The sequence below is a fragment of the Dromaius novaehollandiae genome, chromosome 9, assembly GCF_036370855.1.
Source record: "Dromaius novaehollandiae isolate bDroNov1 chromosome 9, bDroNov1.hap1, whole genome shotgun sequence".
Classification (NCBI taxonomy): domain Eukaryota; kingdom Metazoa; phylum Chordata; class Aves; order Casuariiformes; family Dromaiidae; genus Dromaius; species Dromaius novaehollandiae.
In genome coordinates this window covers 11,472,588-11,497,286 of record NC_088106.1, presented here as the reverse complement: position 1 = coordinate 11,497,286, position 24,699 = coordinate 11,472,588, and the positions used below count along the sequence as shown (strand labels likewise).

At 41.4% G+C, this 24,699-nt stretch overlaps 2 protein-coding genes and 3 non-coding genes across 7 annotated transcripts; 4 read left to right on the top strand and 1 right to left on the bottom strand.

Annotated features, from left to right (window-relative positions):
- The first annotated feature begins 55 nt into the window (after window positions 1-55).
- EIF4A2 (eukaryotic translation initiation factor 4A2) lies at window positions 56-7,725 on the top strand. Of its 3 annotated transcripts, none has more exons than XR_003258361.2 (12): window positions 56-207; window positions 1,370-1,415; window positions 1,503-1,635; window positions 1,908-2,047; window positions 3,286-3,454; window positions 3,667-3,776; window positions 4,036-4,179; window positions 4,593-4,730; window positions 5,002-5,091; window positions 5,328-5,407; window positions 6,111-6,210; window positions 6,917-7,133. XR_003258361.2 is itself a non-coding variant. In XM_026094814.2 (11 exons), exons 1-11 carry the CDS (start codon window positions 179-181, stop codon window positions 7,059-7,061), a joined length of 1,224 nt encoding a protein of 407 aa, XP_025950599.1. In that variant the 5' UTR covers window positions 56-178; the 3' UTR covers window positions 7,062-7,725. The 3 variants fall into 3 exon arrangements, 1 of the variants encoding a protein (XP_025950599.1); XR_010390468.1 differs by having other exon boundaries at window positions 6,111-6,214; XM_026094814.2 differs by lacking the exon at window positions 6,111-6,210 and having other exon boundaries at window positions 6,917-7,725.
- Window positions 1,761-1,830, top strand: LOC112980197 (small nucleolar RNA SNORD2). Its single transcript, XR_003258372.1, has one exon. It is a non-coding gene; the product is annotated as a small nucleolar RNA SNORD2 (small nucleolar RNA).
- LOC112980196 (small nucleolar RNA SNORA81) lies at window positions 4,236-4,416 on the top strand. Its single transcript, XR_003258371.1, has one exon. It is a non-coding gene; the product is annotated as a small nucleolar RNA SNORA81 (small nucleolar RNA).
- LOC112980193 (small nucleolar RNA SNORA63) lies at window positions 4,802-4,929 on the top strand. Its single transcript, XR_003258368.1, has one exon. It is a non-coding gene; the product is annotated as a small nucleolar RNA SNORA63 (small nucleolar RNA).
- A 905-nt stretch (window positions 7,726-8,630) lies between the features above and the next one.
- On the bottom strand, window positions 8,631-22,932 carry RFC4 (replication factor C subunit 4). The gene is made up of 10 exons (XM_026094845.2): window positions 22,522-22,932; window positions 21,948-22,026; window positions 17,076-17,155; window positions 15,723-15,842; window positions 14,715-14,858; window positions 14,314-14,434; window positions 13,230-13,355; window positions 11,554-11,634; window positions 9,591-9,707; window positions 8,631-8,851 (listed from the first exon to the last, which is right to left on the bottom strand). Exons 1-10 carry the CDS (start codon window positions 22,644-22,646, stop codon window positions 8,756-8,758), a joined length of 1,089 nt encoding a protein of 362 aa, XP_025950630.1. The 5' UTR covers window positions 22,647-22,932; the 3' UTR covers window positions 8,631-8,755.
- Window positions 22,933-24,699: the final 1,767 nt, after the last annotated feature.

Here is a 24,699-nt window from a genome sequence, read left to right as displayed (position 1 = left end):
GGGGAAGTTCTTGGGGAGGGGCCTCAAAAGGGGGATTTTCGTGCTTTTTTCCTTGTGGCGTGAGATGCATATCCATGCGCAGGGAAGAGCGAAACGAGTCCGGCAGAGGGAGGGTATATAAACCGGGCGCCGCGGAGGCTTTGCCTTTTCAGTTGAGGACAGAGCTGGTGATCGGAACATGTCAGGCGGCTCCGCGGATTATAGCAGGTATGGCGCGGCGCGCTGCGGCCCTGGGCCCTATATCTCGTGAGGTGGGTCGGTGAGTTGGGAAAAGGCGGTCGGGCAGGGAAAGAAGGGAGGTAATGTAGGGGCGGGTGCCCGCGCGGTTGAGATGGGGCTCTGAGGGCGGTTAGACAGCGCCTGGTGTCCAGCCCTTCCCGGTTCTAGACCTTTCGGCCCCGTTTCTCCCTCTCATCGGGGTTCAGCGAGCCTTTTGTTCCTTTTACTCGGGTTAGTTTTCTCTCGTTTTCTTAGTAACCTTCCCCTTCCTCCCCCCGAAAAGGACTATTTTTGTGTTACTCCACGCTACGACTAAAAAGTCTGTCTGATAAAGGTGCCTTTCCCCGAAATCTGTTTTTTTCCTTTTCTCTGTACGATCCTTCCCCCGCCGCCGGTTCCGCCGTTGGTTCGCTCCGGGTTGCGGGCCCGGCTGAGGGCGAGACCATTTTCGCCCGGAGGGGGGAGGGGCGCGGCCCTCTGGGCGTTCGCCCGGCGCCTTCCTCCGCCTGCTTGCCGTAGCCGGTTTGCGCAATCCCTGGGGTGGAGCTCTCGCGAGAGTTCCCCGGCTCTGACGCGGAGTGGGGGGGGGGGGCGCCGTAACGGAGCCGCGCGTTCCCCCCCCCCCCCCCCCCCCCCCCCACGCTGGGCGCTGCGGCTGAGCTGGCTTACAGTGCGCAATGGCGACCGGCTCCCTGCCCCTCGCCAGAACTGCGGGGCCCGGCATGCAGAGCCCCGCCTCGAGCGGATGCCTTCGGTGAGGGGGGCGCTGTACCCTGGGATATGCAGTCGTTGCCGCGTTTGCTGGTTTTCTGTAGGGATTGGTGTTCATCGGGAACTGTGCCATATTGTTGGGGGGCTGTTCTACAGTCGGAAATTCACTGTGAGCCGCGCTGCGGAATGAAGGCTTTGATCTTGGGGCACGTTGAGAGCTGTGGTAGTGACTGAAGCTGGGTTATGAGTTGGGCTAGTGACACCCATGCCAGTGGGGAAGAGCATAGGAGCTTTTGCACTGGCAAAATATCAAAGCACCTGCTAGAATGATCTATCACTGGTTCCATTGTGATGCCAACATGGCTTTTTGGCAGCCAGAGTGCCAGCTCCCTTCCACATGTTACTACTGTGTTAACAACTGCTTCTCTTTTGGTGACAGAGACCATGGCGGCCCAGAGGGAATGGACCCCGATGGTGTCATTGAGGTGAGCGCATGTGATCTGACTTAAGAATTTAATCATTGCTGGAGATAAGTGTGATTCTAATAATTTTTTTTTTTTTTTTTTTTGCAGAGCAATTGGAATGAGATTGTTGACAATTTTGATGATATGAATTTAAAAGAATCCCTTCTGAGGGGCATTTATGCTTATGGTTTTGAGAAGCCTTCAGCTATTCAGCAGAGAGCTATTATTCCATGTATCAAAGGTATGAAAGTATAGTTGACTCCTTTGTTATTAACAGCAACATCAGATAATTAGGAAGGTGCTGTAAAATGGTTATACTGTTAGTTTTATTAGTGTGCTGTTACCTATTTTTAATCCTTATTGAACAAGTGACATGATGGTACACCATCTTTCGGGACTGACCTGAAATGGAGAGAGTTCTTAATGCTGATCACTTATTTCAAAGGGAATAAAATAAAACTAAATATGAATGACCTGTGTGGGAACAGTAAATGTGTATCCTACTTTTTTTAGGGTATGATGTGATTGCTCAAGCTCAGTCAGGTACTGGCAAGACAGCCACATTTGCTATTTCCATCCTGCAGCAGTTGGAGATTGATCTCAAGGAGACCCAAGCACTAGTATTGGCCCCTACCAGAGAACTGGCTCAACAGGTATTGATAGTGTAGTTAAAAAAAAAAAAAAAAAAAAAAAAAAGCTGCTTGTGTGTTGCATAGGTTTCAGGTTTCACAACTGTGGGACAATTAACAGACTTAAGGGGCTGTAACTAATATCCATTCAGAACCCTTCTTGTGTTGAGTAATGGGGGAAATAAACTGGCTTCTGTCCCACAAGTTCTCTGCCTGCTTGAAGAGTTCAGATGCGATGCATGTGGAGGGTATGCTGGGGCAGGGTTGCAGGTACCAGCTGCTATGCTGTTTATTGTTCTGAAGGAGCATCTTCAGCAGAATGGCAAAATACAAGATATGTTATTGAAGCAAGTGTTCTGAGTGGAAACAAAATGTACTTTTTGGAAGCTATTTGAACTTGCGTGCAGTTGTGCAACATGAAAACTGCAGTGCGCATGTGGTCAGTTCATTGTTTTTGTAACTTGTGATGTTTTTCTGACAAATGTTATATTGCATGTTTACTTCACTCTCCCAAGGCTTGATGTTCTGTTTTATTCAGTGGAAGTGCTGGAGCAAGGCTATAGGATGCTGTAGTTTTAGGATGAACTGAAAACCTAGCTATACTGCATTTAAAGGTTAAGAGAATAGAGAATTTTCAAGAGAAGTCTTCAAAGAGACCAGGAATCAAAATGGAGCAGAAAAGGGATTATATGCAGCTTGCTGGGTTTTTTCAACTAGAATATACTGAGGTGCTAGTGCTGTAAGTGAAGATTATTCTTAAAGGTAAAACTAAGTATGCTAGATTACATAGGCAAGAACTCTTTCCAAAAAAAGCAGATTTGTAGAACAGGAACCTCTGATCAGAATGTTTAGTCCTGCTACTTTGAAGACATTAGTGAGATGACACTTGTGTTGAAGTCTGGCGTATAGCAGTGCACTTGCTCTATATGGACTGTTTTTGCAAGTGCCTAACATCCAACTGTTGGCTGTTGAAAACATTTTTAACTTAATAGGAGATGCAAAGTAGTCACTGTTTTAGCTATATCGACTAGTAAGGACAAACATGTAACTTAAATTTTCTCCTCTCATTTAAATTTTCTAGTGAACAGTTTAAATACAGGTGGTTGGGCAACATCGATAGTAACTGTATTCAGTGTAACTGCATTAGGGCTGCACAATCTTCTTTGCTCTGTCCATGTCCAAACTCCATAAGCATCAGTGATACAGGGCTTAAAATCTTGACTGCGCCAAGATCTACTACTAATGGAAAGCTTTTATTTTAGATTCAAAAGGTAATTCTGGCCCTTGGAGACTACATGGGTGCAACGTGCCATGCTTGTATTGGTGGCACAAATGTTCGCAATGAAATGCAGAAACTTCAAGCTGAGGCTCCACACATTGTGGTTGGAACTCCAGGGCGTGTGTTTGATATGTTAAACAGACGCTACCTTTGTAAGTACTGAATTGAATTCTACTTGTAGTAACAAAGTTACTTGTGATTAATAATTATTAATTTACAAACTTCAACCTCAAAGAGGGCTAAAGTGGTCCATTTGCTACCATTGTAGAAAGTTGTACTGGACAACTAATTCCTGAAGGAGAGTTACTAATAGAAGTATTTAGTGTATTTTTGAAACTTGATGAATTTTTTTTTGTTTTAATAGCACCTAAATGGATCAAAATGTTTGTTCTGGATGAAGCTGATGAAATGTTGAGCCGTGGATTTAAGGATCAAATTTATGAGATCTTTCAAAAGCTAAGCACAAACATCCAGGTAAAAACATTTCAGGTGGTTGAACTGTTTATATGGGTGCACATTTAGTTACAGTGTAGCTGAGAAGTGCTGAATTCTCCATTGTCCTGTGCTGTTCCTGTCTACCTTGGCCTTGCAGCAGGTCAGGATTGTGGTTTTATGTAGTAACTACATTTTCACTGATTTTTATTGTTAATGATCCTAATGTTCCTGATAGTGACAGATCTGAAGCTGGTATTCTATCTAGATGGTAGTTGCTAACATGGAGTATGCATTTTAGGTTGTGTTGCTATCAGCTACAATGCCAATGGATGTGTTGGAAGTGACCAAAAAGTTCATGAGAGACCCCATACGCATTTTGGTGAAGAAGGAAGAATTGACTCTGGAGGGTATCAAACAATTCTATATTAATGTTGAAAGAGAGGTGGGTATTAGTTGTACTTACTCTGGTTGGATGAGCTCAGAAAACTAAATTCTTTCACCTTCTTGTTAAAGCACTGTGCTAAAATTACAGAAATCGAGGCTGTGCTTTGGTTTCTGTAGTAATGCTAGTAGAGTACACGCAAGAAGAAGAAAAACTGTGCACTGGATCCAAAATGACTAGGGTGGACCTCTTTCTTAATGTCCGGTGTCCTGTGTCTTAAGATTTGGTGCAACAGTTGATGCAGAAACTTCTGCTTGTTATCTTACTCAGTTTTTCTTGGCGTACTGATTATAATTGCATAATACTGGTTCATTGGTTGTGGCTTTTGAGTTCTTACTCCTTATTGAGGATTCTAGGTATTGGGTTGTCAGCTGCAGCTTATTTTCTGATTTATTTATTTGTTTTTTGTTCAGGAGTGGAAGCTGGATACTCTGTGTGATTTATATGAAACGCTGACCATTACACAGGCTGTTATTTTCCTGAATACAAGGAGAAAAGTAGACTGGCTTACAGAGAAGATGCATGCCAGGGACTTCACAGTCTCAGCTCTGGTGAGAATTGATATTTTCATTTAACTTACAATATATGATAAATATATTGAAAACTAATCTTAGTGAGTGAAAAGCAGGAAAAGTTATGATATAGCTGTGTGGTGCTGTATTATCGTTCCCCCTGCTGAAAGAAAATTGCTTCCTTCTATCCCTGCCTGCCTTGCTCCCACAGCAGGTAGGGACGCTGGGTTTCATACATGGCTGTTTCTTTGTAAATGATGATCCAGTCTGGAGTACTGGAAAAACAAACTTTTTTTTTTTAACTTTGCAGCATGGTGACATGGACCAGAAGGAACGGGATGTTATCATGAGAGAATTTAGATCAGGATCAAGCCGTGTCTTGATCACTACTGACTTGCTGGTGAGTAACTGCACATACTTTCTTTCTGTACTGTGCCAAAAGCTTCGTAATTCAGTGAGGGTTCTCATAGCCTGAACTACTCGGAGCTTCTTGGAAGAGTAAGGACTACGCTCCACTATGGGCTACACAGTTGTAGTTCATCACTAACTATGTGGTCAACAAAAACAAGAAGTAAACAATTTAACCTGCAACCTGTGACTTGCATTAAAGATTTTGTACTGTTTTTTTTTTTTTAGGCTCGTGGCATTGATGTGCAGCAAGTTTCTTTGGTTATAAATTATGACCTGCCGACCAATCGTGAAAACTACATTCACAGGTTAGTTTGCTTCTTTTCTAGTTGGTAATTAAACTGAATGCAACTTTTCTATGTAAATCAGCAGAGAACCTTGCTTGTTTTTTCCTTTAGTCCTTTTCAATAAAAATGTTATACATCCATTCATAAAGTAACTGCTAAAAAGCTAGCAGAAGATATTTCTTTTGCTTTAAAAAAGCACTGACTTGACAGTTGTGATCCTGAAATGGGGGAGGAGCAGAACTTTGTTTAACAATAAAACAAAGCAGTGGGAAAACTTAGCTGTGCAACTAGTTCAGTGATGGCTAATAATTCATTACTGAGATATGGGGAACTGGCAGCTGCTGAACTGCTTTTTTTGTCATGTATGTTGTGGAGTATGGTTACAAAAACCAGTACTGGCATAGCATCTTCAAAGCAATGTTGTTAGCTAGATCTGCAGGTCATAGCTAATTTTCATTTGCTGCTGATACTTGGTGACTAGACTAATTCTGAGCAAATCTAGGTATATAGTAGAATTGCCTTCACTTCTAGTGGTTTAATTGTGTTCATGTTTTGTGTGTCGTTTGCTCTTGGTGGCTCCTTCTACAGTGGGATTCTTTCCTCTGTGGCGTGTGTCTTCTGGTAGCAATTTGAGTTTTGTTTCCCTAGGTTTAGTTAACTGCTTTTAGTGACTGTCCTTAAATTAAGTAAACTGTACTTTGTTACTTGATGTAAAAAAATACAGGAGTCGATAGCAGCAGTTGATGACACAAGATGGTGCTCAGAAACGGCGTTGACGTAATTTAGGACGTGGATTCGTAAGCGGCACAGTTTGAATAAAGCGAGTCGGTATTTATATATTTCTTTTGTCATGATTATTCACTAAGTTTTGTGAGCCATTTTTGTGTATTTAGCTCTTGCTGAATAGGTGCTTTTTTGTGCAGTCTGTACAGGAAGGTAGAACTGGTGGGTTGTAACTAAACTGTAATGGTGTTTGTGACTGACTTGTGCTTACACAAAGTTGAGCTTGGATTTTTCTGTTTTTAAACTAAGTTTTCCCACTGGAAACAGTATGTTCAATTAAAATTTGTAAGTTGAATGTGCTGTTTCCATGATACTATATATAATTGGATTATACATGGAATATTTCTTTGTATGGAATAGCTTTTTTTTGAAAGAGAGAACATCTTTATATGCCATATGCTTGGGATTGGATGCATGTGGTACAGGGTTTTAAATTGAACGAGGGGAGGGAGACTTCATACCACAGCACCAAACATTAAATAAAGATCTTACTTTGCAGCCAAAACAGTAACCTTTTCTGCTCTGCTACCTCCATAGGATGGACACTCCTTCTGTACTGTTGGCGCTGACTGCTAATTTTTCTTAACCAGACATGACTTTGGTTAGCAGCTAGTCCTGTAAATACAGCATAAACTGGCCACTGGCAGATAAATGAACAGCAGTTAATGAATGGATCTTACATTTTTAAGCATTTAAGTGGGTTAAAATAGTTAACATGTGTGTAAATGTTTTCTCTGTTCTGTGCAGAATTGGCAGAGGTGGTCGTTTTGGCAGAAAGGGTGTGGCTATAAATTTTGTCACTGAGGAGGACAAGAGGATTCTGCGGGATATTGAGACTTTCTACAATACTACAGTGGAGGAGATGCCGATGAATGTGGCTGATCTCATTTAATCCCTGGGATGAGATGGTTTTTGAATGCAGTGCTCGCTGTTGCTGAATAGGCGATTCACAACGTGCATTGTGCTTCTTTCTTTGGGGATATATTGAATCTTGTCTCAATGCTCATAACGGATCAGAAATACAGATTTTTGATAAGCAAAGCGACTTTTTGTCGTGAGCTCTTGTGGGGAAAGCCATTGGCTTTATCCACTTTAGGGTTAGACTGTTGGGGTTGGGTGGAAAGTCATGGGGTCTGTAAATTTTTTCTTTATTAGAAATTTATTTCCTAGTTCCATAGAAGTGGTTGTATTAGATGTTCTTTATCATTTAATAATTTACTTATGGACTAAAAGATATAAGTGCTGTATAAAATCAGCCAATTATGTTAAACTAGCATATCTTCCTTTATTGTATGTATTTACACTTTAGATTGAATTGGAAAGGCCTTTCAAAATCTCTAAACTTTTATAAGAGCATTAAAATGCATTTTTGTTTGATATGTATTTATTCAATAAAGTATTTAATTAGTGGTAAGTGTGATCTGGACCCTGTTGCTAAGCCCCAGCAAAGCAAGCAATCATACTATTGTCTTAGTTAGGGTTAAACCCAGTAAAATTTGCCATATTGCACATGTCTTAATGAAGTTTGAATGTTCAATAAAATACTTCTATATTCACTTTAATTGTAAATAGTTGCTTCTTCAGGGGCAGAGGGTTGTCTCACTTAGGAAGCCTGGGGGGAGCTTGAGCTAGAAGCTGTTGCCATACATGGCAGAGCTGGTACAGGAGCAGGGTGACCTTTGGGTATTTACTGCTACTGTGAGGGATTTAACACTTGAGGGGGCAGACTGCCCTTAGATCAGAAAGTGGCAACAGGGGGAGTAAGAGCTGCTTTTTTCATTCACTGCTAGACTTGAATTCTTTTTTGTTCATTCAGGTATGTGGGCTATATACTGTTTATGAATACCAGTTCTGCTTACAAAGTAGCCTATGAGGAAAGATCCCAAGACCCTAGTCCAAAGACACTCAACCACTGCCCCTTTCCATGCAGGTAATGGGCAGCCAAGCTCTAGGAAGCCTGTAATCTTAAACGCAGGCATGGAATGAGGGTCTCAGGGAAAAAACTTAAGCACTCAATTTAAAAAAATGCTCTAACCACTGGTCTACATCTGCACTTCTTTCTCATCTTTCTTATCCTTAAACTGTACAAAAAAGTTTCAATCCTGTTACTGAAAAGTGATTTTTTTTATGGTATTGTAAGGTTACAGGTTTAATATAAAATGGAGATTTTATTAAGACAGCTCTCTGCAGTAAGGTTCATTCTTAAGCCTTGAGCTCTGTGGAGACCCTGTCTTTTGCCCAAGCCCCTTTTAAAAACCATTTAGGAACTGAAGTTGAAAGGAATATTGAACTAGTTCTTTATATGTTTTCTGCTGGTGCTGACAAAATGCAGTGTATGTACTTCTCCCATCATTTTTATGCACTTAACACCAGTCAGCTGTAATGCAGGAGTGTTACTAGGCACTTAGCCAGTGACCTCTTCAAATGAGTACAAAAAAATGACAACTATTTTACTCCAATGTTAGTTTTTCCAACTGCCTTGCAGTCCTTTTATTGCAAAAACAATACAAAATACCACTGCCATCAAAACTGCAGCCACCAATGAAACAAGAAGTTGCCCTATGCCACTGCCAGCCTGCTGAGCAGCTAGATGTTCTGGGTTAGCTGCTGCATCACAAGAGCACAGAGACTCATCAACTGCAAGTATTCATCAGCACCATCTGCCAAGCATTTGTCTACTTCCTGCAAATAAAGAGACAAGTTTCAGCCCCATGACCACAGAAGAACAAACTGTTCATTAGCTGGCAACTACTTCTCCAGCAGCCACTGCATCACACACCAGTTGTGCCATACCAGGAAAAGTTACCTCTGAGCCTCTGTGTTCCTGAGGAGACCAAGGCCAACAGTTTATGTAAGTGAAGGGATGCACCACTAGCGCTGCAACTAACTGCCAGGAGAATCACTGCTGGCAAATGGCACTACTCATCTTTCTTCGCTGAACGTAGCATGCAGATCTGCACTATGGCTGTCCTCTCGGTCAAAATTTAGGAAGTTATTTCACTTTTTGTTCTTGGGAAGGCATAGCATACAAAATTGTGCCCAATAAGCAAAACAAACTCAAACTTGTATCTTGCAGCTCTTGCTTTGTGCAGTACCTGTCCTCATCTCTTTGCTTAATTTCCCCTCCAAGTTTATATCCAAAAGAAAAAAAAAGTCTCATTTGAGCAACATTAGGACAATCTAATCTGGCCAAGAATTCATTTGTCTTAACCAGGATTTCAATGCCTTCTCATAGAATTTCTCAGCCTCCCCAGGAGAGGAAAAAAAAAAATCACATTCTACAATGAAATAGAGCATTCAGAACTAAAAATCAAAAATAGTTGGGTATATTTTTGGGGGGGAGAGTGGGGTGAACAGAGATTGACCAATAGAGATTAATGAAGATGATTATTCTTTTTAAGAATTCAAGCTATAGTCTTACCGCAAGTTTCTCAACTATAGCAGATTTCTGCTTGTCAGTGAAATCTTCGCTCTCAACAACAATATCATGAAGCTGGTTTAAAAGCTGAGCAACAGCATACCCTTCATTTATCAAATTCTGCATCAGGAATAGAGAAAAATGGAAATAAGGCAGCAAGAGCTCAGCAGCAGCAGCAGAAACAGCACAAACTGGAAGACCAATCTGAAAGATCCTGTATAAACTGAAAGACTTTACTGGAAGTTATTATGGAAGTTTTAAGTTTCATAGAACAAGTCAGTAATTTACATATAGTCCAGTATCCCACCTGACAAGTAACCCAAAGTGAGCACCTAGGAAAGAGCTTAAGAACATGGCAGGCATAGAGTGATAACTTCACCCAAATATTCTCACAGCCTCTCACAATTTGTATCATCTTGGGGATTTCTTGAGCCAGAGACAGTTTTAAGCATTTAGAAACCTCTAGCAAACCTGTCCAATCTCACTTTAAAATTAAGAGTGTGTGGCATCCACAGCATAACGTGGCAGAGTGAGTTTCACGATCTTCACATTTTAAGTACCACCTACTTTGGTAGAAACACTCTGGTAGTTGCTAGCCTCAGGCATGCAGAGATCTGCAAGGCCAAAGCTTTTTTGATAAAATCAGAACCATGGCAATTAAAGAGATCCTTTTTTTTTTTTTTTTTTTAAGGGTCAGTAGTGCCAAGTTATAAAAATGGCAAATACTAAGCCATTTAAGCATAAGCACTGAAGCCATTTAAGCACAGAGGAGTTTCTAAAATTAGAAGAAACCTTACTTCTCTGCACAGCAAAAGACACATCCATGCCTTATAAAAGTATGCATTCAAGTTCCATCAACTGTATATCGAGTAGTAATATTTAAGCAAAATTCCACCATGAGGCATCTACTCTAGAAATTGGAGAACGGATCCAAACTGCTACAGTAGATTACATCAGGTTCTGATGAAGGACTACCAGGCCCTAGGGATATGTGAAATCCATGTTATCATCTTACTGTCCACACATCTCTATACACCAAGGTAAGGAAACTTGAAAGTATAAGGCAATGACATGTACAAATCCTGGTACAACAGTTCTAAGATTGCTGCAAGTTTCTGGGAGAATAAATCCAGACTTAAAACTGAAGGTCCAGCCAAAACTATCCTATGAGGCTCTGCCAAGTGGAAAGCAAGAGGTTCACCCATATTGCCTTTCTCCACATGGGTGGAGGGGAGAATGGTGCCATGGTATGTCCCCCCACTAGGTCAACGATGGGGGCAGGGAGACACTTAAGATTCAGTTCAAGACTGTTTAAGCCTCCTTTAAACTCAGGAGTTTAGGAATTTCCCATTCTTCAAAGAGTAGAACAAACTTTTTTTGTACTAAAGAAAATAAATCCACCTCTATGAATGGGTAGCTTGTGCATTCTCCAGCAATTTCTATTTGAAGTCACTGTGGTTTGTAAGATGAACTTACTCACTAGGTTACTACATGGTAAACATGTCATACTTTAAAGCCAGAGGCTTATTACAACTTTATTCAAACACCTCACATATTACACAGCCTCTGTGTATCTGCAAACTGCTAACGGTAAGATTTTTCTCCCACTCCCCATCTCCCACAAATTGTCTTCAAGAACCTTCATTGTAACCTAGAGGGTTACTAGTGCAGAGTATTAATTGAGGATACAATCCTAAAGGTCTGAGCTGAATGTCTTACTAGAAATTCTTACTCTGCATAATTCCGCCTAACAGCTCCCTAGCTTAACTTAGGCAAAGGCCACAGTCCAGTTGGTATGGAATCTTATTTTCACCTTTACCAGCTCTTCCTCAAAAGGGTAAGATCACTATCACCCGGTGACATATATGCTTCCTGAAATTTGCATCCTAATTGCAACCCAGTAACCCAGATACACAGGGCAGGGACTTAGAAAGCTATCCAGACTACAGTACTAGGAGAACTCTACCTTTGCCACTGTTTCCAGTTTTTCGAATGAACTACTCTGGCAAGCAGATAGCAGTCCATCAATTGTTTCTTTAGGGATAACCTGTAAAAAGAAGTTTTTAATTTCAACTTTGTAAGCTTAAAATCATAAAGTCATGACTAAAGCTGATGCTTATGGTAGAAGATTCAAACTTTTTATAAAGGAGGCCATTTTAGCATTTCATTCCCATACACACACAACCACTCTCAAATAAGTATATAAGACAAAGTTGCTCAAGATTGAGAGCTAGGCTTTGATATTTTTTCTATATTGGCAATATCAAAAGAAAAACTATACAATGATAGTGAATTGTCAAAGCTATGTTCACAAATCAAAACATGAAATTACTTACTCAGGACACTGACTAAACCTACTTCAACAATTAGATCAGCCTATGCTTTCTGTACCATTCTGCAGCTAAGCAAAACAGCAAATCAGTTTCTCTCCAGTTAAGTACCAGGGACATACAAAAACAAGCTCAATGCAGCATGACTGGTCAGTAAATCGGAAGACAAAAAGTTAATAGATGCCATTACTTAGCTCTAAGTAGGAAAGCGCCACCCACATTCCCCCCTCATCCCCCTCTATGCTCATTGTCATTCCTGCCAGTTGAGTGTGTGGACAGTTTTTCCTCTGCTTACAAAGGTTACTCCAGGGTCACAATAGTAACATGCAACCAACAACTTCAAGCTTTTATGGAGATGTAAAGTTGGGTTCCTTTGGTTTAATAAACATTATTCAGCAAGCTGTCAAATGGAATTTTCTGCCTTCTCTTTCCTATCATTAGATCAATCTCTCTGCCAGGTTTCTTAGGAATTACCACTTAGAGTTACCTCTAAGTAAAATCCAGCTCTTATATAGCTAGATACACAAAACTGAACAGCGAGTTCACTGAGAAAACTTTTAAAAACTGTTCTACAGCAGGTGCACAGGAGCATTTGCCTCCATTTTCTTTCCCTCAAAGTGGCAAACCCCCAAAATGGCACAATTAGCCATGAGGGTAGCACCTTCAAGGAAAACTAAGACATTAAAGCCCATTTACTTCTGGCTCCCCAACTCCCAGTCTCAGATATCTCGCTTTAGGGGGTGTTTTGTTGCTATAGAAACACCTTCCCACAAGTTATTAGGTCCATTTTCTCCATTTTTTGCTGTCCCTGTCAGTATTACTTAATGTCATTCTGGAGAAACCACTGCTATATTGTTAAAAAGCAAAAGCTGCACAGATGCTTAAAGGGACAGTGTCACTGTGAACAGTACACTGAAAATGAGCTGTTAAAGTCATTCTCCCGCAGTGTTTCCAAACCATGTTTTGTAATGCTATATAATCACCAGAAAGACCTTCTTGTCTACTCTCCAACAAAAGCCAATACATTTTGCATTCACAGGCAGAATACTTCAGAGTCTGTTTAAACTGTAAGACCATCTTACAGTTTTCCTTTAGTTTTACAGTAAGTTGCTAGACATCTGCTATTTATTAAGTGCACAGAATCAGGGAATAATTGTGTATTGGTACCATACCAGCAATACTAATAGGAATAGAATCATTTTTTTAATCAAACTTTGACCAAAACACCCTGAATAGACACATGAAGCAAGTATGTTTATTACCCAAACATTTCTTAGACTAATTACAGGAGAAACTGTAAAGCACAACTTACCCCAGCAATTTCAGTGATTATCTTCTCTGTGATCTCTTTCCCGCCCGTTAGGCGAGTTGCACTTTGAAGAAAAGTAATTGCTTTTCTTAAGTCTCCTTCTGACACTTTAACAAGGTAAGATACTGCCTGAGAAACAATGTGGAAAAATGACAACTTATACTTCCATTGTTAATTAAAATCCAGTACGCTTTTTCAGCAAATCGATTTTAAAATGTCAAGTAATGCCTGAAGCAGATGGTCACAGACAGGCTCAATACACAAGTCACAAAGCAACCTCTCTACTAATACAAACACTACTACAAGTCTAAGGCAGATGGCAGCTCTCAGGAACAGGATTTCATGTTACAAATACATGCCCAAACACTTCTCAAGTTACTTGTCTCAAAGCAGAAATGAGGCTTAGGACAGCAGCACACAACTGTGATGTGATCCACTGTTTATCCTAGATTAGAGAAACTTATATGACCTATGCGGCTTTTAACTTAACTCTCTGAAGCGTGAGGCAACAGATTCACGAGGTGCATAGTTATATTCCGTGAACTAAGTTGCACCTAATTCCTCAGATCTGTCAACGCCTCTGTATATGCAGAAGTACAAGTTCTGATTTTTCTTTTGCATTTAAACAATACAAAGGAACAAAAATCATCTTGTAGAATATTTACTTTACCTTTACTCATGTTTGCCAGCCTTAAAACTCCATAAGAAATACAAAGTTTGAGTAGTTGGAAAAGCAATACAGAAAGTATACGTACTGAATACGTTATTAATTATGTAACACTGTAAGCAGTGCAAACGTGTGTGGACAACTTTAGAATGAAGCACGGTTTAATGTGAGCATACTCAGTACAGAACTAAAAGCCCTGTGATTTTATGCTAATTTTCTCTGGTGGACACTTCTCTGGTTTTACAAAGTCTCTGAAAATTCTACTCCATCTGCGGATGAGAATTATATCTAAATTAGTTTATATACTATATTGAGCACAACTGAGCAGCCTGGAAAAGTAGTGCTAATTAACCCCCTTTCACTGCAATGCAATTATGCCCTGGATTAAGCAATAGAACTATACAGCAACTATGAAGTTACCTCACCACTGATTTTCACATGTTCTTTCTCAGAAACATCCAATAGTCTCTGCTGCTGGATTTTGTCCGACAAAGGTTTGAAGCGGAATTTGGAGCATCGAGATGTTAAAGGTTCAATTATTCTGGAAAAAAAGATAAGTGTCTTGGCAAATGACTTCATGGGTCACAATCATACAGATGAAGCTGTCAAGGCAGAAGACAGCAACATAACCTCAAAACTGCAACACTGTAAAGAACAGAAGTTGAAACCTAAACATTGTCTTTAATCTTGTACTCACACAGCTGCAGCTCTATTAAGTGGGAGCTATGAAAACTAGTTATCAGTCTCTCAGGAAAAAGAAAAAAAAATGTCCTGAATAAGAAGAGGAACAAGCCTAAGGAAGCAACGAATTCCACACAAACCTGCTGATGTAGTTACAAATAAGGCAGAAACGTGTTGTTTTAGATTCTTTTTCCATTGTGCGTCTTAAGGCTGCTTGGGCTGCTGAAGTCATAGAGTCTGCTTCATCCAGAATCACAATCTTAAAAGGAGGACAAACTTTACCACTGGAAAAAAAACCCCAAGAAACCCATTATCCAAGAGACATGCAGGCCTACAGACCAAATAAAAATACCACTGCAAATGGTAGCTCATACTTTATTCGAGTATCTATACAGAATAAAAAGAAAAAAATCAGAGGTTCTATCTTTTTGATTATTTTTAGATAAGGGATTAATATTTGTAATATGGGGGTAGGGATCAATTCCACATACAAGAACTGACACTTGATCTCTGCAAAAACTCTCTGATCTTGTATTAGTGCTTTAAGTTACTTCCTTTAATAGCTAATGCAGTATTTTCTTTTACAGGATTCCTGATTCCCAGAAATTTAAAGAACGCTGTAGCAGACTACTTTCAGTACACAAGTTCAGATCATTTCCTGCAAATGGTCGTGGCACACAGTTTCTTCCTGTTACAGTCCACAGTCCATTCTTTGACCTGTACTGCTTCACCTGTACAGGTCACGACCTAACACCAGAACCTTGTTACCAACTAGCACCAATTTTGTATAATACTGCAGATTAGGGGTACTAGAGAAGTAACTCCTACCATAATCTACAAAAAGCCTTTCTATAGTAGTCAGGCAACATTTGCCAAGTCAACAGCGTATTACCAAATCCAGAAGGCTAGACCTTTTGGGGGTTTTCCCCTCTCCCACCACCACCAGTAAAAAAAATCCACCCAAGTATTCAACCTCTCAACATGAAATCAAAGCTTAGCTGAAGTCCTGTGCATGCTGCAGACTTCTAGGCAGTGCGGACCCATTGCTTATATTAGAATTATAAAATTAACCTAAATAAAAACTACCACATGCATGGGCCTAAGAAAGAAAGTCCATCAAACAGGGTCAGCTTTGATCCCGTGCTTACTCTGAACGGCTTCCAGATGCAGTTAGCTGGGCAAAAGCCTTCACTTTTTCCCGAATCACTTGTATTCCACGCTCATCAGAAGCATTTAACTCAAGGACTCTTTGCCGGAATAATTCAGGCCTGCAAATTTTTCATTATAACATGTTAACTGTTAACTTTTGTAATGATACATTACAAAGTAAAACAACAATCCCTCTGGCCTTTCTGAACAGCAGGTATTTTTGCTAATGCTACTAAATAATATACTTTGTTAAAAGACACTCATGTTGGAGATCATTAAATGTTAGATATGAATTTCCATTAGCTATTTTTAGAGTTGCCTCCTAGACCACAGGAAACAGTGAAGCCTAAAAATTACACCAGTTATCCAGGAAAAAAAGAAGTTGGCTTCATAAGTTCAGGACATTATGTTATGTGCCCTTCTACTTATATGCTGTGAGCAGAGTAGAAGAACCAATAAAATCCCCAGATACAGTCATTTGCAGTGCTTTGCAGCTGCAACACTGCCATAAAGCATACATCTAGAAAACACAATACAGGCAATATTTAGCAACAGAGTACGAGGTAGTAGCCCCTCTGAGGGGGAAAGAAAAAATACAAAAGAAAAATTGAACACAGGAGATTTTAAAATCTGAGGATTCAAATGGATGCACAATGTGGAGTTGTCCTCTCCTAAAAACATCACTAGCCAAAAATTAAAGACAAGGGAAAAAACAAGGTACCAAAGTTGGCATTAGATTTGTTCAAAAGATCAAACCATCTTCTCATCCATTTTTTCCTTACAGGGCACTGAGTTCTCCAGTCAAAAATTCCCAGGTGTTAAAAGTGAGTCAAAAAAATGTACAAACAGTTCATAAGAACTACACCTGCTGCATTTTACTTTGCCTCCCAATATTACTTTCAGGTACAACTAAATGATGCGTAATGGGAAGAGTAAGATTCACCCTTTTCATGAAGTGCCTTCAGATCTATGTATACCTAAGAACTTACTGAAGATGCTATTAAAATTAGAATTCCTTCATGAAGTTCAATAAGGCATATGCAAGCTATTTCTTTTCGTACTCTTTTCTGATATAAACACATAGTTGAAAGTACGTAGAGTTACGTTGCTGCTAGTCTCAAGCAAGTGTTATAAGTCTGTATCAGTAACAGACTTATGACTGGTCAACATGGAAAGAAATCTCACGTTACAAGTGAACAAGAACATGAAGCTCTTCCTAAAAAAAACTTTCAATGGATGCAAGAGTTTCCAGAAGCCATGTAAAAACAAGTAAGGACCAGAAGCACTATGTCACATGACTGGCAGACATTTGATACAGACACTTATACCAAAGCTACTAGATTCCAGCTTACCCATAGAGTTCTCTAGCTGCTGCTAAAATCGTGGAAGTCTTTCCAGTTCCAGGTGGGCCATAGAACAACAGATTAGGAAGCTGAAACAGCAAGACAGAGTTTTAAAACAAAAACAAAAAAGCTTCAAAATCTACTGGGAAACCAAGCACCTGATAGGAGAGAAATCATCCACTCCTTCTGCTATATAATACCAAACCCTTCACTTTTAGGTCACTGCACATAGTGCTCTAAAGGATGACAAACCAAATGCTGTTTATAAGACTGCATGAACAAGCTGACATTTGGTAGCACAATCACACGTTCTATCAAAACTGATTACTCAATTCATATTTTATTTGGATATATTGCTTTCAGGCCAAGTTTGATATAAAGTTACTAAAGCATACAGAGCTTACTGCTACAGATATGACTTCAGTGTCATGCAAATTTATCCAAAGATGCCCTTCAAACAGTCTGCATACTACTAGCAGTGCAGCTATGATAAAATTTGGCATAGGTTAACTATCCCATATTTTCTCAGCTCCTCAGACTGCCTTTGCAAGCCATGCTGAGAGTTCTGGGCTGCCCTAATTCCACTGCAGTATGTACGGGGTAGCTTGTGAATGCCTGCACCGTAACTGTGGTGAGCGCAACGCAGGCATACCCTAACAGTAATCATGGAGATGCTTGCAGCAATTGCCTGGAATATATGAGTGCTAACAAATAGTTTTCTACATTAATCCAGGGATTTTTTGAAGGAAGAGATCAGTCACATTTCTCAAAGAGATTAGGTTTACTGATCTTTCAAATATTTTCATTAATTGCCTTGGCATGAAAATAGGAATGCATTGAAGAAATATGCTGACACAGGAAGATCAAAGTAGCACAGCAAAGACTGCAGTAATAATTATAGGATGACATTTAGTAGTACAAAGTATAAAATCTCACAGTTTGAGACTAATTAAATATCTGCTAGGTGCCTGGAATTCATCACCTGGAAGTAAAATAAAAATTGACTTAGTTTTATCTGTCAGTCACAGGAACAGCCTGAGCCTGTGTGACACAGTGGTCCTGGGATGTGTACTTCTGACAGAGATGGACTAAAATTAATACTAACATGGTGTTAATAAGACTTTATCTGAAAAGCTACATAGAATTCAGGTCATCCTTATTCAAGAAATATAAATCCAAACTGAAAAATGTGATTAAAGGAACAGAGAGCTTATTTTATGAGAAGTGGCCAAGAGTTTGATTTAGTTAGTTTAGCAAAACAAAAGCTGGAGGAATGACTGTTCTCCATAAAAATATCAGAGAGCAGCAGCAGGGACAAAGAACAGTGTTGGCACAAAACCAAGTTGCTATAAATTAGCTATGAGTAAGCTTTGGCTGAAAACAAGAGGTTTTCTAGTTAGCAGAGAAGTGATAACTTTCTGTACAACTAACCCAAGTAATCCCTCTTATAAATTGATCAGGCTGCACTTTAAAACACCTGCCTTTGACAGCAAGGGATGGGAGTTGATGACCCCAAAATCCCTTCCAATTCTACAGTCCCCTCTAGTCAAAGGCAAAAAGACTAGCCCCAGTCTGACTTGATTTCCAGCCCTTAATAAAGGTTCTATTTTTAAAAAGGGTTTACTATACTTAGATTAGAGACTTTCATGCTGAATATAGCAAGCAATGCAGACAGAATGGGAACAGCAAAAACAAAAACATCCAAAAAGCACATAAAAATGCAAGACTACACAGTTCATAACCAGATAGTGAAATACAGACAGACCTGTATAGTAACAAGTATCCCTTAACAACTAAGGCACAGAGAACAGACTCACTGCGTATCTACTGTAAAAGTATGGATAGTACAGCTTGAATCTTTTACAGTAAACAAACCCATTTCAAGCTTTGCATGTTCTTTCTGCTAGTGCCTGTTTCCCTGGTTATTAAAAAGCAACCACATTGAAGAGTAGTACACATTATTTCTAAGTTTAGTTAGATACCACCACATTATTGTCCCCCTAATTCTCTTAGGAAAGTTCCAGGGAGAGGAAATGTTCACTGAGTGACAGCTGAAAATTCAGTAACAACAATGTTAAGACAGTGCACTGCAAAAGTAGACATTTTGTGGAGCTGGGTATTCACAAGATTCATAATTTCATCCCTGTATGCTAATCCACACTCACTAATGTTCATTTCGAGAACTAGCAAAGTAAGAAGTTTTAATAAGAATCTATGTTTCCTAGTTCCTTTAAGCCCATACTTAACCAGTGTTTGTGCATCAACCCACCATTTATGCCTCCATTTCTCATTATATTTATCACCAGTATTTATACTGCTTTTTCACAAAGCACAGCCTAATCCTTTATAAAACTCAGTGGCAGTATTTTTAACTGACTGTAATCTGATCCAGTTATCCAAGCTTGCCAGGGGTAAGCAGGATACCTGTAGACATCTTACTCTGATTACAGAAAAGTTACTGCTCATAGCGCAAACCCTAAGTCCTTTTCTAAGAGTTTTGGTACAAGTGAGCATGTAAATTGGAATGAACAGCCTACACTTAACCCTCTTTTCAGTCATTAAGATGTCATGAAGTAACTGAAAATTAAAGAATACTATGACACATGTCAGCATCTTTGCAAAAAGCAGGAGTGGCGACAACAACAAAATTGACAGGCCTGGCAGGCAGAAATCAATTTCACCAACTCATAACCACTTGGACTCTGGTCTCCCCAATTTATAACAAAAGAGACGCTCGCTATTTAAGATTGAGATGTATCAGCAATCTAGGAGTCCTGCACTATTTAGCAGCTCCCGAACTGAGGCCCACAAATAGTTACAGGCAAATCAACAGAGCCCTGGCTCTCCCCTTTCAACACTAAGGTTCAGATAAAGCGCATTACATGAATTTACAATGTTCTCACAGCAGTTTCTGTAGTTGCTATCAGTACATTATACTACAGCAACTGTGAGGAAGGGGGCCTACAAAATCTTACTATTGGATGATCACACGTACGCTACAGGCCACAACACTGATCAACAACTTGATGAAATTAACAGGAACAATATGGCCATAAAAGACTCAACAGATCTCCAAATTCCATAAGAACCTCTAAAACAAGCATCAGCCACCTCAGACTTTAAACTTTTGCTCTTTAATAAACATAAGTCCTTTCAAGAACTAACAAAAAAGCCTAGATTTTATAAGCACCAAATATTTTAAGCAATTTGAATGATTTTGTCCTCAAATGTCCTGCTGAGTTTGGATAGTTATGCTAAAATACAAAGCCTGTAATTATAAACAAAGGGTATAATTTGACTTTTCAACTTGGGAGGCAAAAAGTCACTGCAAGTGTACTAGGCTCATAATCCTAGAAACATAGCCAGTCCAGAAGCTATGAAGTTATAAATAGCTGTTGCTCAAAATAAAACTTCCCAATCCATCACCTAAGTAATGTTACAAGACTGATGTGCCAGCACAGAATAGGTGCAAGCACCTCTTCTCCAATTAGTTGCTAATAATTCCTTACTAATTAATTCAACTATACAGATAAAGTACAGCAGTGTTGCTGTACAAAATGAATTATAAAAGTCTTTCCTAGTTCTGTCCTACCAGCTTCACCTTGGTTCTCTAAACTCAAACAAATCAAGTACTTAAACTCTGGGAAATTCTGATTAAATGAATATTTTCAAAGAGAAAGAGACTCATGCTAGTCAAAAAAATCAGAATTCTTTGGCTTTGGCAAATTGGCTTAAGATAAAACTTTCAAATACCTAAGACTATCAGTGCATACTGCGCATCAGAACACACTACCAGTGAAAAGCTTATTGCAAAAAAATCTAAATATCTGAATTGTTCATTATAGCTCTCAGTGAACAGATCTCACTCATGAATGTCACCTTCAAAACAGCCTTACCAACTATTTCAGCTGGCATTAGCAGCCCATGAAAACAGAAACATCTTTTGAAGCACAAGAATAACCCTTCTAGGTGAAAAGTGGAACAGAAGAAGTTGTCAGCATGTATGGAAGAAGGAAATTTTCTAGACTTTCAAAAAAGCACAGTCATCTACTGGCTATATACTAGATCCCCTACTCCCATCTCCACCCCTGCTGCCTGGTTGGGAGAAAGTAACCATCACTTACATAGGACTTTACTGAATTTTTATCCAAAAGTAAGTGTGATTATGAATAAAAGGAGTTGGAAAGCTATGCTAGTCTTACAACTTAGCATTGTTTAACCATAAACAAAAAAGGGGATTAAAAGCTGCTCTCTTCCCATTCTTTTTATCCTTAGGTCTGTTATACCAACACTGCAGTAAAGCTAGTGAAATTGTCATACTTAGCGTTTTAAAGCTGAGGTTGGAAACATTAGTCCAAAAAGTTTGGGGATCACTATATACATAATAGATCTGAGAGTTATTAACTCCAGCTTCCCTCATTATCAAACAACGTATCGATTTTAATGCTTAGCAATTTCATAGAAGCACTGGTAGATCACTGAACCTGTTTGGGAATGACTGGCCATTCAGACTGCCTTTTTATGAAAGTCAAGATTTCCCTCTCCCCTTAAATGTCAGAAGTCCTACCTGAATAATAATGCCTACATAACAAAAGCCTTTCCAGACTTAAGAACACCAACAAGAAATTTGCTGACAAAGCTTTTCAGGACAGATTCCAAACTGCATCACAGAGCTGATGATTTTATAATAGTTAGAGAGCTGGAAACATCAGAAACATTATGCTCCTCACAGTATACTACTAGCAAATCAGTTTGCTTGTTTGTATAATACTACTGAAAAAAAATGATCAGTCCTAACTTAGAAAAGTGATAATTCATAACCACTGGCTAAAGGCTCTTCTTAAATATAGTATAATAGGTAGCTGTCATGATTACACTCACATCAGCACCTTCCAAGGACTTTTTCAGCACAGCAACAACTTCATCCTGGAAGGCAACTTCATCCACATATTTTGGGCGACTAAATAAAAAGACATTAAAGGCAATCTGTTATCTAATAAAGTTCCAGCAAAAATTAGAATCGTTAAAAACAATACTTCCCTTTCAGGTAACACTGGGCCCTAAACATGTATAACAGATTCTGTATTAATGGAGGAAATTTGTCTCATGGCTCTAGACTATAGTTCGGAAGTGATTTAATTTCTTCAGGAAGCTGCTTGTTTATTTCTCTTGTAAACACCAGCCTGAACTGTTTTTCTGAAGCACAACTGTACCGCAGCCTGCTGTATTTTAGCACTCTGTGAGCTAATACAGGCTTCTCCACAAGCACTTTCGCCAAGAGAAGCCTCTTTCAGTATTTCACCTGCCGGTTTTCCCCGGAAGCAGAGAGCCGAAGCTGCTCTCCCAGGCGGAGGCGCCTATAGGTGCCCTCTCCGCCGGGCACGGCTCCTTTCCCACCCCAGCCCCCCGGGGGTGACCCGCCGCCGCCCGCCCACGGCCGCACAAGAGCCCTTACTATTTCTCCACCCAGGGGATGGGTTTGAGCCGCTTGCCCTCCCCGCTGCTCCCCGCCGCGGCCCTCTCCTTGGCAGCGGGGGGCTTGGTGCTGATGGCGGACGGGCCTTTCAGGAAGGCCTGCATGGCGCCCGGCCGCCTCACGGACGCGACACCTCCCCTCGCCTCAGCCCAGCCGTTAGGCCGGGCACGCCACGCCACGCCACGCCACGCCACGCCACGCCACGCCACGCCACGCCACGCCACGCCACGCCACGCCACGCCACGCCACGCCACGCCACGCCACGCCACGCCACGCGCGACCTCCCCACCCCCCCGGCTCCAGCCGCCACACGGCCGCAGCGCGCCAGCCCCCCACGCCACTGGCCCCGCCGCCGCCTCTTCCCGCCAAAGCGCGCCGGGCGGGGGCGGAGCCGCTTCCGCCGGCCACGGCCAACCATAGAGCCGGGAGCGAGAAAGCCCGCCCCTCCCACCTCCCCGGCCCCGCCCGCCTGACGTAACGCCGTCTAGGCTGGCCCGGCAGGGCGCCCGCCGGCTGTGGCGCGCATGCGCCAGCGGGGTGGTGGCTCTAGAAGGGGAATAGGGAGGAGGGCTCGCGCGCTCTGGGCGTGGCGCGCGGCGTCACCTCCGGCGCGCGGCGTTCACCTTCCCTTCTACGGCGCGCGGGCGCCATGGCCGGGGCCCGCCTGAGGGCGGACGGAGGCGGCCGCGTCCCTCCCGTCCCGTGAGGCGCGGGGGAGCGCCCGCGGCCTGGCGGCGAGGCTGCCTTGGCGGGGTGCCCAGGCCGCTGAAGAGGCGAGAGGCCGAGCCTGTGCCGCTCCGCCCTGCTCCCGTGCCCCGGGCCGCTCGCGGCTGTGCGGGCGGCACTTCCCAGGCCTTTTCCGGGCCGCGCCGCTGCGGGGAGAGCGGCTCCCCCGGGCGTGGAGACCCGGGGCTGCTCGTGCAGCAGCCGCCGGCTGCGCAAAACAAGCGACGTGAATCCTTTTTTCTACCCGTTACTTCTGATAATCTGCATTACGGCAGTAACGGGGGGGAAAAAAAAACCCAGGGTATGATTGATGTGGGATATGATGTGTCAGTTCCTTTTAAGGAAAAAAAATGTGCCCTGGCAGATTTGCCAGTCATGCTGCGCATGCACACTTTCATGCTCTGGGTGGCTGCATCTTCTCCCTTGTATATACCAGCTTTGTAGACAGAGATTGAACAAAGCAATTCTGTTAGCAGCAGCTGTGTTTTGTGTGGTTGCAGATGTTCTGCTGTACTGTTTCCCTGCGGCTACTCCTGAGCAGGAGGTGCAGCCAGAGTGGCCTGGGCGGCAGCAGGACTCATTCAGAGCAGGATCTGTGCAAGGGAAAGAAGGGGATGGGGAAATGGTCACCATGGCAACAGATGAACAGTCTTTGGAAAAGAAGATGCAGAAAAGAAATTAGGCTGGAAATGCATCGTTCTGTTGGTGCCACAAGCCTGTAATTTTTGTCTGGACAATTCTGAATAAGTTTTTTTCTTTTCATCTGGCATTCAGTTATTGAAACACGAAATCCAGATGACAGCTGGGCTAGCAAGAAATGCCTGTACATATAATTACTGAAGTTGCCCGGTTCTAGATGAAAATTCAATGCTATTTTTTCCCACTATGATTATATTTGGTACTTTCAAGGACTGCCCTTTTTGACACCTTGAGCTGATCTGAATGGAAAGCCTGGTCCTCTTCTTCCCAACTCCCTCTCTTGTGTTGGCATTTGCATATGTGTAACTGTGGAAGGAGAGTTCAGGAGCTCATTTGGCTAAAGGAAATGTGTCAGGGGTTAGAGAGAGTAGCAGAGCTGAAGAACTGATGGGAGGGGGGCATCTGTCTGTCTTTGTACCTTACTCTGCCTGTTGTCCTGAAGGCCCAGCCATGCCTCTAGAACTTGATCCAACTGAGGCTGCTGCTTTTCTGGAGAGGAGTCCTGGCTCTTTTAGTGACAGTGAAAGTGAACAAGTGGCTTCCTTTCAGTGAACTATATAATATGTTAGACTGTAGGAAATAAGCTGACCCTAAAAATTTTACAGGTTCCCTGTCCAACAGCTTTGTCCAAAATTCAGACTTCATTTTAAATGAGGAAAGATGATAGTGTTTAAAGAAATGAATGCAAGTAGAAGTAGGTATATATTGATTTTTTTAGAACTTTAACAGGAA